The sequence below is a fragment of the Protopterus annectens genome, chromosome 9.part0 (genome assembly GCF_019279795.1).
Source record: "Protopterus annectens isolate FY-2018-M chromosome 9.part0, PAN1.0, whole genome shotgun sequence".
NCBI lineage: Eukaryota > Metazoa > Chordata > Ceratodontiformes > Protopteridae > Protopterus > Protopterus annectens.
In genome coordinates, this window is record NC_056743.1 from 1,155,549,886 (window position 1) to 1,155,563,475 (window position 13,590).

At 37.3% G+C, this 13,590-nt stretch overlaps 1 protein-coding gene across 1 annotated transcript in view; it reads right to left on the reverse strand.

Moving 5' to 3' along the window:
* Positions 1-5,413: 5,413 nt before the first annotated feature.
* FAM216B (family with sequence similarity 216 member B) overlaps positions 5,414-13,590 on the reverse strand; it is a 193,637-nt gene continuing 185,460 nt past the window's right edge. Inside the window, exon 4 of the mRNA XM_044084028.1 lies at positions 5,414-6,148. Within this exon, the coding sequence (XP_043939963.1) occupies positions 5,919-6,148 (230 nt within the window). The 3' untranslated portion in view covers positions 5,414-5,918. The remainder of the gene's footprint in view (positions 6,149-13,590) is intronic.

Here is a 13,590-nt window from a genome sequence, read left to right on the forward strand (position 1 = left end):
TCTGGATGTGGACTTTTCTATTTGGGAGTCTTTCTTTGACTTTATTTCACTGGCAGTTACTTCATTCCAAGCCATATCATTTATATTAACATTTCATATTTTTTTCCTTTGCATCTTTTATCCTTTCAGCATCTCAGTTGCATTCAACAGGGTCCTCACTGATATTTCTCAAGAATGTATTATTTCCTTTTTTCTTGGTTGTGTCTTGATGGATCTATCTCTGCCTATTAAAAAACCACATTGTCAAAACCCATATGGTTGAGACCATATGGTCGACAATGCAGTTAACAGAAAAACTGACATAAAGCCATGCATCACCACCAACAAAACAATGTTTTTGCAAGGGGGCAGGCCCCACTGCATACCCCATGTGGGGGGGGGGCTGCACCCCCCCGCCAATTATTTATAATAACTCCAAGATTCCATTCCATCTCAGTGGAAAAAAAAAGGGCAAATTTCCCAATCCACAGTGTACCACGATCTCAGTCAGAATGGTTTATGAATGGAATTGTCGACCATATGGTCTCAGCTATATGGATTTTGACAATTTGGTTGTTGGATAAACTGACATAGACATGTCTTGATTATAGTTATTTTCCTATCCAGCACCCTGTAGAGCTACTTTGGGTTATGCCTAAATTGCTGGTTTTGTACCATTGCTTTATATTTCTTTGTATATCTCATCAGTTTTTCAGCCCTAATTTATTGTTAGAAATGGTATTACACAAATTACCTGTTTTTATACTCTGCTTTTGTTTTAGCACATTCACCATTCACCTTTCTAATATTTTTAAACCAATTTCCATTTCTATATTCCTTCAGTAATGTTACTTCTTTTCTTAACGATTTCACAGGTGTTTCTAGTTGACATTTCCTTGGTGGTGATCTATTCCTTCCTTTATTTTAATTTACTGTTTCGTGTTTTCTTGGTAATACTTTATCTAATACTAGTTTAGAAGTACAATAATGTATTCTATTAATCTTGAATATAGCAAGTGGATCACTCTTCATTGTTCCAGTTTCTGTATTCATTTGTTTTACTAATTTTTTCAACAGTCTGTGTCTTGCTAATTTTGATGACCTCTGTCTCAGTTATATATGTTATTATATTTATTATATTCATATCTATATCTTATCCTACATATCTATAAAGCAATATCAATAAGCTGGCCACAGCGTACAACAACGTAGCCAGATTTGCCTCTGATACCCCATATCGTACCCATCACTGCAAAAACCTAAAACTTCTAGGATGGCATGAACTGCAAAGCCAGTTTCCTTTTCAGCAACTCATAATCATTCACAAGATCCTGCATCATTCCTCAAATGCTCCCATACTCAGAAACCGTATTATCCCCTATCAAAATCTTGCTACCTTACAATCTGCCAACAGATTACTTGTCTCTACCTTAAAATCTAACAATACATCTGATGACTCCCTGTTTACTAACTCGATTTGTAACTCTTGGAATAAGCTACCAAGGGAACTTACATTCCTGACATCCAATCCACTTTTCAAAAAAACAACTTAAAATCTTCTTAAAATCACAATGGCTATGTCCATGCTCAAATCCTGACTGACACTGGCACCTCTTGGCTTATCACTCTTAAGTCTATAATTTCTGAATTCCTCCTCCTTTGGTGTTTCTCTCCTCAAACTCTTCCAAAAGTATTTTTCTTTAGCATAAGTAATATCTCCTTACCCTTGTTTGTCATGTCCTATGACCATACTTTAAAAAAACATGTATACATGAGTGTGTTTACAGTTTTTAATTTGAGTATTACTAGTATAAAACTTCTCTTTAATTTGTTTAATATTTTTTCATAATTTCTTGTATTGTATTTGGAGGCTTATCTCCCCAGGCCTCCGCTGAAAATGGACATGTATCCAGTTGGACTTTCCCGGACAACAAATGTAAAATAAAATAAAATAATAAATAAAATAAAAGTAAATCGATTAAAACTGGTAAGTCTTCCCTTAAATTACTCTCTTTGTGGTTAAGACATTCTTCTGCAGTTTGTGTTTTCTGATGATTTTGCCCCTGCATAGCCGCATTTTAGTTCTGTTAATGATTAGCCAAGCAGAGTTCCTGGGGTTTTGTTTCTTGAAACACCTTGATTGTTAATGTTGTGCTTCAATTCCAACATTGTGTCTCCAGCACGTAACTGTTTTAATGACCTGCCCATCACTGGTGACGCACTACTTCACTTTCACAGTCACTTGTTGAGTTTGTACCTGTTTTACTGAACCATCATTTTTAAGTAGCACATTCATACGGGGTTCATGTTCAGAGCATTCATTTCTTAACTGAGCTATCACTTAATTTTCAATTGCTCCCTTTCTGTACTACTGCATTATTGACTGTTTATTATAATACACTTCTGAGGTATATTCTTACACCCTGCATAATCATTTCTTGTCCTGGCGTCGGGAGGACTTTTGCATGCTGCTTGGTGCTGGAAGATTAGATATGTCACAACTACATATATAACAACTTCAGGTTTCTGACAAATTTGAAATATATTCTCCAAAAATCAACAAACAGAAACAGCAACGAACATTCAAAATCACACCATTTTTTACAAAACAAAAATAGAACAGACTATGTTCCATTTTTTGTTTTAATAAAATGGCTGTGGTTTTGGGTGCTCTTTATTGGATGTGATGCTAGTTTAAGGGGAGATCTAACATAAACTTTACCTGGTTGTCATGCTTCATGGGATCCCATATGGAATGCTTTATGCAGCACACACAGACTATCATGGGACACAAATAGGGTGTATAGGGACTGTCAGCCTCTGCATGTGCTGTACATGATGCCCCTGTGCAACACACATGGACTGCTATGGCATCTAGGATTATAAAAACTCATACTCATTGGGCACTACCTGTGAATTTTGTAGTGGAGTTGATTTTGACATCAGACAGACATCTGTACCCTCATCTTCTGCTGCATGCACAGCTTATGGCTTGGTTGGTTCCTAGTGTATGGCCACATGCTTGTATCTGCATGCACAGCCCATAGAGTGGTTGGTTCCCAGTGAATGATCACATGCTTGTATCTGCATACACAGCCCATGAGTTGGTAGGTTCCCAGTGGTTGATCACATGCTTGTATCTATTTGCATAGCCCATAGATTGGTTGGTTCCCAGTGTATGGTCACATGCTTGTATCTAAACTACAAACACCAATGATCAAGCCAGTCACAAGCATACTCCCTGACCCATAATGTATGTTTATTATCAGTATATATGTTGTGCAGTGGCTATGCAGTCATATGAATTTGTGTTTACTTTACATGTAATATGTTGTGTGTCTTGCAGTTATAAAGGATGACATGTTTAATATACAATTTATGCAGTAGATACAGTAAATGGATGACAGTATTTTGCATAATAGTATGAAAGCAGCAGACCATTTTATGATATGCACACTGGTCTTAGGAATGCCAGGGGGATACTAGTCTTACACATATTACACACACACACACACACACACACACACACACACACACACACACACACACACACACACACACACACACACACACACACGTGTCTTATTATGCTGCACATAAGTCCGATAGATAATAGCAAAATATCATAGCATGGATGTGTTGTTTATATTGTACAAGATTTATGGTTTGTAGTGTGTCCTCTGCATACTCCTATTTTTCCATCTTGTTGTGCACCATGGTCAGCAACTGCTTGAGTTATACACTCTGCCTCCTAATTTTCATTACAGATTGCACAGCACAGGTCTGGAAAACCCACACTGTCCTCTGATGAGCACTGGATCATACTCCACTGAAGCATCCATATTTCTGAAATGTCTCTTCAGGATGTTAAGCATTTCCTCTACTACTGCATGTGTGTTGGTTTGTGGCAAGTTTTAACTCTGACCTACACACAGATGTGATCATAATCAAGGGACAACAAAGGTAGGTGTCATCATCTATGAAATACAGACAGGACATTTATAGTCCTTGTTGTTTGTCCATTTTTCTATTCCTATAACACTTTCCTTGAGATTATCAGTGTTTTAATACATAAATACTTAGCAATCATTCATACCTGCGGTATATATCACTGAGAAAAATCTTAACAAGGCTATTTAGCTGCCCTATGTGAGAACTGTGAGAACTCCCGGGGTGCTTTTAAGACACATTGATGAGAATGCTATTTGTAGTTCCTGCAGTCAATGGAATGTAGGAGTGAAATGATTCTTCATCTTTTAGCACAGTCATAGCTCTCAACCTCCTATCATAAAGAAATATGGACAAAGACTAAAATAATAGGGGAGCAAAGGCCCAAAAGTAGAGACAGATTGTAAATGTTGCTGTTTATAAACTTAGAAAGTAGCTAGAATAACAGGGTTTGAGTTAGCATTTGTTTTCTGAAAGATATGAAGTCTAGAACTTAAATGTATGCCATTATTTAGTGACTTCAATCCTCAGTGATTTGTTAGAATACTACAAATTTTATGAAGAACAGACTGAAAACATGAGGCAAAAATTTGGACATTCTGTAAAAATCTGGACATTTAACAGGTATGAGCACAGTGAGATTTCATCATATCTGCATTTGTTAACATCTTTGCTGCCTGTCCAGGTGCACAACTGCTGTATTCTCCTTGGCTGTTATATGTACTCTCTCAAGAAAGTATATAACATTTGTGTGGCTCTGTCATTATCCTGTTTATGGAGCCAGTATGTACTGAAAATGTTTTTGGGTAGACTACTTTCTATGGAACTAAAAGGCATTAGTATTGCTCAAGGACCATTCATCTTGTTGATTCCCTTATTTACATTGCTTCATCTCTCACTATCATGTGACTTTATTTTGCTAAAGTATACTCACAGCTGTCATGTGCGTAAAGTGTTTTAACTTGATTTTATATATTGTGATGATCTTGCCTACTGTTTTGCTGTTTCTTGCTGTAGTTACTTATATGCATGCCTGCATGACTCTCACTCCATCTTATTTTGTATCTGAGCTGTTTGCTTTCAAAGATCTAGGCCTTTATGCACTGCAAGGTCTACTAATGAGATAATGTAGAATTATACTGGCAGAGTCAATAAATTAAGCTTGGCATAAACAGTCCGCCTTTGTTAATTTGAATACTTTCCTTGCTCAATGCTATTTCTTATTTTTTACTGAAATACAAATGGGTAACTGACTTGCTCACAGCTGTGTGGTGTTGAATTGACGCTGGTGACAACAAGGTTGCAGGACAGAACAAGTCCACAGTGTCCAACCTTACCTACAAAACAAATGTATCAATACCTAAACACTGGATAAATTAGACAGCATTCTTTCTCCCTGAAGAGAATTTTGTAGCTTAAAAAGGTTAGTTCCAAAATTTCTAGTATAAATACAAACAAAATAAATTAATGACTGAGATATCTGGAATTCTGTGGAATTATGTAAAAGATATATAAACCATAGAAAACAATGTGTACGAATCAGTTACCAAGAGAATAAAACAGTCAAGAAATACACGTACTGAGTATTCAAAACTGTGAAAAGGCTCTGACAAGTACAGGTTTTTGATCTGATAAAATCCAATCACATACCAAAAGAGGCTTAACACTTCTGAAGAAATGTATTAATGACAGCATTTCCAAAGGCTGCATTAATAATCTTTTAACCCACTAAAAAGTACATAGTTATACTGTATACCTTTTTATACCATTACAATGTGATTAACAGTTGAAAAGAATAACCTGTGATCATGTTGCGTGGCATAATATTCCCTAGGGATTTAAATCAAGCATTAATAGCGAAGATTATTTTTGGACAGGTTCTGTGTTTTCTTTTGATTATAAAGTTATTCTTGTCCCTCCAGGAATGCTATATCCCTGTTGTAATAGATTTATTAGAATAGGTCCTCTTCTATTAATGCCTGGTAGGTCCATCACTGATATTCCTTCTTTCCACTAGTACGAAGAGTTGAGGAAGATAATGCTGACACCGTGCTTGTCTTGTTCCTCACTTGCTTATTGCCTCTTTGTGCTTGTTTGTTTAAATAAGGGCTCTGGACCAAGTTGCCATTATGTCTCCTGTTGACCAAGTTACCATTGTGTGTCTTGTTGCCAAGTCTCAGGCAGGACATGTATTGTCTTGTTTCTTTTGCAGTTAGGTAACCTTGAGATACAAAGACAAAAGCAAATGGGAAGCTGTTACTATAGCCCTAGGAACACAGTGTATTTTTTTTTCTGTTGATTTATGCAGTACAGCTTTTTCTTTAAGTATAACAACCTAATCTGCAAGCTCTCATGATGAGACAAATGAGATGTTAATTACAACTGCAACAGAACAGATAGTATTAACATAACTTTTAGTCACTGCTTCTGTTTACCTGAAATTTATACAAGTGCTGATCTGTTGAATGCTGTGACCACAGTATGCTGGTTACAGTTCCTATGAGAACTATTTGGCTATCTGTTCAGCATAGCCAGTAGGCTATTTGGCACTTTACTTACCATGTTATCCCTGTTGGTAATCTCTGCAACATGCCAATAGCCACCTCACTCGAAGACACAACAAAGTTTCCAGCATGTATTTATGCAATGGCCAATGTACCATAATAAATGGCTGACATTAACAGTCCTTCACAAAAATAAAAAAAAAAAAAAAACATGCCACACCAGTTTCATGTCCTGTTTGCAGATGATTACTCATACCATAGAATGCTAAGATCCGTCATGATGAGATTCATAGACTTCAGCTCTGCATTACATGTGCCACTGCCCAACCTTTCATGTAATCATTGAAAACTCACAGCAGATCATGTTGCAAACGTTTATATATATATATATATATATATATATATATATATATATATATATATATATATATAAGTATATATATATATATATATATATATATATACTTATATATATATATATATATATATATATATATATATATATATATATATATATATATATATATATATCTATGTATATATATATATATATATATATACATATATATATATATATATATATATATATATATATATATATATATATATATATATATATATATATATATATATATATATATATATATACATATATATATATATATATATATATATATATATATATATATATACATATATATATACATATATATATTTACATATATATATACATATACATATATATATATATACATATATATATATATATATATATATATATATATATACATATACATATATATATATATATATATATATATATATACATATACATATATATATATATATATATATATATATATATATATACATATATATATATATATATATATATACATATATACATATATATATATATATATATATATATATATATATATATATATACACACACACATACACACACACACATATATATATATATATATATATATATATATATATATATATATATACATATATATATATATATATATATATATATATATATATATATATATATATATATATATATATACAATGTCACAATGGTGATGGGATCTCTTTAGTTCTAAAACCTACTTAAATATATTTCATGCCCAGTAAAACCCTTATAAATGCATATTAAATGTTTATAATATGTTCCTACTGCTTTGAAGAAACTTTCCTTGTTTGCATGCTTTAACACATCTCTTAGGTATGCGTTATGCAGATGAGAATTTTGTACACACTGCAGAATAAAACACAAGAGTTTTGACAAGAGCATACTAACAATGGGGGCATAATAGACTGCACATTATGTATACAACAATTTCATATATTATGCAAAGCTGCTAGCTCACAAATCCTTCTTCCTATTGCAATGTCTTAAAAAAGTAGTTTTCTAATTATATATATATGGTTACATTAGCAATAGTTGAAAAACACTATTGTCGATTAGCAAAATATCCAGTGCCAATTCCTCAGGTGTACATTACATGAACATGCATTATTCAACAAAAAAATACACATTCTTTCTTTTTTTTTTTTTTTTTGCTGTGGGGCAAGACCCCTACACTGTCTCACATCCTCCTACTTAAATATACTAATGATGAAGTCAGACAACAGTGGGAAAAGGGAAAAATCTCTAAGCATCACTATCAACATTGTTGTACTTAGTTAACATCTGGTAACCCAAGAATCAGCAAAAACAGCTGACCCAAAAGACAAGTCGACAAACTGATACTTTCCCCCCAGATTTACTATTCCTCCGTGCAGGACTAGCTTAGTCCTGCACAGAGGCGGCCGTTTAGGAGCAGGACGGCAGAGTGCCATGCATATTAATGAGGCGCACTGCCTGAGCTCCTAATCTTACATGGAGCATATAAGAGTGCAGGTGGTGTGTCTGAGAGCAGAGCTTTTGGAATATATATGCCCCCGCAATGAAGAACAGCAGAAAGGCCCAGGAAATGAGCGAGACCGCTCATATGTGTCCACATATCCCCACCAACATCCCCCCTTATGTACAACAGCAAGTAAACATAAATGCAATGAACAAACCTTATTTTTTTTTTTAACAATCTGATTAAAGCTAACCGTAGGTGCGCGAGTGTGCCCATCGCTTAGCTGTGGTTAATGCAGCTTAAATAGCTGAAGAGGATAACAAAGAAGATATATGCAGATGAAACAGCATAGCAATAGTGTAGTGGGCAGAGCATTTGCCTTACGAGCAGGCATTCCCGGTTCGAGTCCCACTGCAGCATATTTCATTTTCCATGGCAAAGCATGTTATGACTAAATATTTTTGTTGCATAACCCACTAAATAACATATATTTATGAACTGGAGTACTGCAGTAAATGCACATGTGAGGTGTCAGTGTCATAATGAATAAAGCAATAGTAAGCAGGTTTAATCACCAATAAGCAGTAGTAAGCATATTTAAGCACTAGTAAGCAGGTTTAAGCCCGTTTGCGCGGGGGTAAGCAATGCACACACAGGTTAAGCAATTTTGAAGTGAACTCTCTGTATGCATATTTAACTGAAGGTTAGCATTGCTTACCCTCACACATACCTGCGCAAACCCATTAACAAATGCTCAAAAGTGCCTTAATCACTCTGTATCCAATGGCCCTTGTTCTGCCCATCAACAAAATAAACAGCCATGCAGGTCTCTAATCCAGGACCCTATACATTACAGTCACAGTCGTTAACCACCAAGCCATCACAGAAGTACAGAAGAATGAGGCGTCAGCAAACAAGTCTTCATTATAGTAAAACCAAATGGAACCTGTGAAAGGAATCAGTATACAGACATATGTGCCTTAATCCACTACATAACATAAAAATGTGAACTGGAGTAAAGCAGTAAGCCCAGAAGTCAGGTGTAATTGTAATATAGTGCTGAAGTCCCAAATAAAACACAAGGACCGCATACAGTGTATGTACACATGAATCATGGATACCAGGCATACATATATGGTGTAATAAATAATAACTCAATGCCAAAAAGGAATTATAATGCAAAGTCTAATGTAAGCAATGCTATGCATTGGACAGACCAGTTAACTCAATGTGCCCAGTGGTATACCCCTTTAAACAATGCCAACCATAGGTAAGCAGGTTTGCCCATAGCTGAGCCTTTTCAAAACTGGCCAATCACGGAAAAGTGCGGGAAATCAACCCTACTTAAACTCAAGAGGCTGGAATACATCTCATAACTGGTTGTAGCTTCCCCTTGCAGGCACAATGGCAGTAAGGGGAGAAGGTGTGCACTTTCGGGCACAGAGCTGGTTCATCCTGGAGTCCAAGGTCATGGCAGGACTCCTTGTCAAAGACCATGACCAGAGACTGCTGCAGGGTCAGTACCAGGGCTCCCAATATAAGGCGGAGGCCTGGGACCATCTCACCCATGACCTCACCAGTGCCACTTGCATACCCCGAACTGGTGAGCAGGTCAGGCACCACTATGCCGACCTGAAGCAGCGTAACAGGGACCTCTTGGAATAGTGGATCCAAGAGGCTAGAGTGGCAGAGGATGTCCCAGCTGTGTGTAAGTATCACCCTGCTATGTGTGCAATAACTGCCAGCTCATATATATCATGGATAGGTATGGCTAAATATCCCTCTTATGTTCTCCACAGCTGCAATGGAGTGGGCCGTGAACCAGGAGGCCCACATCAGTCGCCTGGTCAGGTTGCGATGCAAGACAGGTCAGTAATACTCATGCATTTACTGTCATAGGAAATAAAAGTAAAACTATTAGTAAATTAATTGCCTGTATAAAGCCTGTTTTGTTCAAGGCAAGTACTGCATAAACTGGAGAATATGGCAGGAAGAGTCTCATATAGTTTGTATGTAAATAAAGTGTAATAGTGTGGCAATAATGTTTTAACTGCTGGACTGCATGTGTATACTCTGGTATTATATGGTAATGTAGATTTGCAATCACTTAATAGTACTTTGTATTAAGCACTGTTACCCACACTGTGCACCATAAATAGAATGTGTAGGAATGCCTGCATATGATTGGTGTAATCCCCAGAGGCCATTTAGTTCGACTGAGAGACACATAAACAGAAAACAGGGAAACGGCAGACAACAAAACCCAAATAGCACATGGAACTGAGATGTGAACTGTTGTACTTTTAGCACATGCAACCATGGTTTGACTCCTGGCAGTGGGAGTAGTCTGCATATGGAATCATACCCCACAGCTGTACAGATATGTCCAGAATGTCCAGTAAAGTGGCCCATATCTGGTGCCTGTCAACTTGTCCCCCTGTGAAATCAGTGGAATGATCCCAGATGTATAGGCAGCAAACAGGAAATACAACTGACACACATCTATGAGAACAAAGCTGGCTCACTAGCAACTCCCCAAAACCTTATGAGAGTAAGAAGCCACGTATAGCCCATTAACACCCCCATGTTGTCAAGCTGTGGCCAGAGTGTGTACAGTAACAGAGTGAGATGTCTGTGCATAATAGTAATGTGTAATCTGGCAACATTCAGGTAGTGCTAACAAACATTTCTCCCACAGGTCTGTCGGATATCAACACTGTGCCCAGAAATACATGAATGTTACCCTGTACTGGTACTGTTTACATCAGTATTGTATGGAACTGTGACTGATGCAGCTGCTCTGAATAATGAGGTATTAGTCATCACTGTTGCCCACACTGTCTTACAAAATATAACTGTCCAGGAAATCTGTATTAGAGTGTTGTAATACAAGGTTAGAATGCCAAAGCACAGGAGAATTAGAAGACAGAAAGCAGATAGGCGATATACAGCAATATCTATATAGCACACACAACTCTGATGGAAAGTCTTTAAGTTGTAGCAGACACAGCCATGGTCTGAATCCTGGGAGTGGAAGTAGGCTGTATACGGAATCATACCCCACAACTGTACAGATAAGATCAGGATGTCCAGTATATGGGGCCATATCTGCTGCCTGTCCCTCTGTCCCCCTGGGAAGTCTGTGGGATGATCCCAGATGCTTAGCCAGCAAACAGGGAGTACAAGTGATTGTCAAACATCTATGAGAAAAAAACCTGTCACTATAGCAACTCCTGAAACTGTAAGGAGAGTAATAAGCCAAGTTTGTCCTATCTACACCCCCATGTTGTCAAGCTGTGACCAGAGTGTGTATAGTAACAGAGAGAGATGTATGTGCATAATACTAATATGCAATCTAGAACTTCATGTGGCAACAATCAGGCAGTGCTAACAATTATTGCCCCCACAGGTATGTCGGATATGAACACTGTGCTGAGGAATAAATTCCTTTATACCCTGTACTGGTACTGTTTACTCTGTTTTTTGTATGGAATAGTGAGTGTTGCAGTTTCTCTGAATAACAAAGTATCACTGATCACTGTCACCCACACTGTGCTACATAATATAACTGTGTAGGAAAGCATGTATATGTGTTTGTCAAGTCAATAAAGGTTGAAGAGGGCAATAGTCTATATATGTCCCGGCACACCTGCATGTGGTCAAGACATGGCCAGAGTCTGGGCAGAAAGAGTTCGATAGCTATGTGCACAACATCAGCCTGGAATCTGGGAGTATGTGTAGAAACAGTTATTCAGTGTTAACAAACATTTCCTCCACAGGTATACCAGGTAAGAGGTGTATACTGCAGGTAAAACCAGTTCATGTATAACGATGACAACAGCCATATCACTGTCCAACCTAAGACTATAGAGTAGTGTAGTAAGACTTGTAAGGTACAGATAACAGCACTGACTAGGAAAGTAATGTGAACTACAGGAATATACTAGTTGTTAATTGATATCTCCCCCCCCCCACCATATCTCCAACAATAGACTACATACACACCCCAACTGGTATGTAATATCTCCAATGTTCTGATTATGCAATATTGGTTAATAATACCTTTATTTGTTTCCATACATGTGCTATATTGAATTATTCCACCATTGGTGGCATGGTGCCATCAGTGTACCTGCATTCTGCTGTTATTACCACTGTGGTCCCATATATGCATGTGTTCTGTTTGCTATGCAACTGTTCCATATCTGGTGTCTGGGTTAATGGGAATATCTATGCATGCTGTTATACCTACCAGTGACTGGGCCATTTATCTGGCTACCTGTTTTTGCTCTGCTTTTTATGTAGGACAAACATCTCAGCCATTAAAACACAAAATTAGTGAACATCTTAGTGATATAAGAAATAAAAGAATATCTAATGCTTTTTACAAACACACAATGACCCATTGTACTGCCAAATTTCATTTTACAATTATTGACAAAATCCAAGGAAATAAATCTAATAAAACAGGATGGCATTCCATTTTAAGCAATAAGGAATCTAGTTGGATTGTTAGGCTGGATGCTTTCTTTAAGCCAGGCCTTAATGAATTGAGCTAATTTTGGTATGTACCAATCAGCTTTAACTCTGACCTAATATTGGACTATTTAAATGTGAAGTTAATTCATGTCAGCTAATGCACTGAAGAAGGCTTTACTTTTGCTGAAACCAGTTTGCTGTTTGTTTTTGGGTTGCCTCATTAAAGAATTTTACATTCTGCATATCTCCCTGGTGCTGGACTATTTTATGTGCTTAACTATTACTAACCCACATATGATGATAAAATCTAAACACTATAGCATGTTTGGGAAGGCCGGTCCCAGCAGACCCACCTATCCCACCTCAGCTGGCCATGGCACCGGGCACTAGCATGTCTGGGGTCCAACCCAGGACCTCCTCGTCCATTGGTCCTGCACCACCTTCAGGTGTAACCACCACAGGGGATGGGGCTCGCCCCTCCCCCAGGAGCGGGCACAGACAGGTACCTGTCACCTGTCACCAGGTCTGGGTCGTGGTGCGTAGAGAACTCAACCAGCAGCTTGGTGATCTTTTATGCCAGCTCAAGGGCCATGTATCGCAACTAAAGCATCAGTCTGGCTCTGCGTCTCGGCACCCAGCACAGCTACCATCAACACCCCTCCCCATCAAGGTGTTTACCTCCCACATGTGCCATATACCACCTCTGTATGCATCTTATTTGCCTTGTCTGTTAACCTACCCAACCTACCTCAGCAAATATACCTACTACCCCTCCCCAACATCCCACTCTCACCTTAAAAAAATAAAAATGGACAATC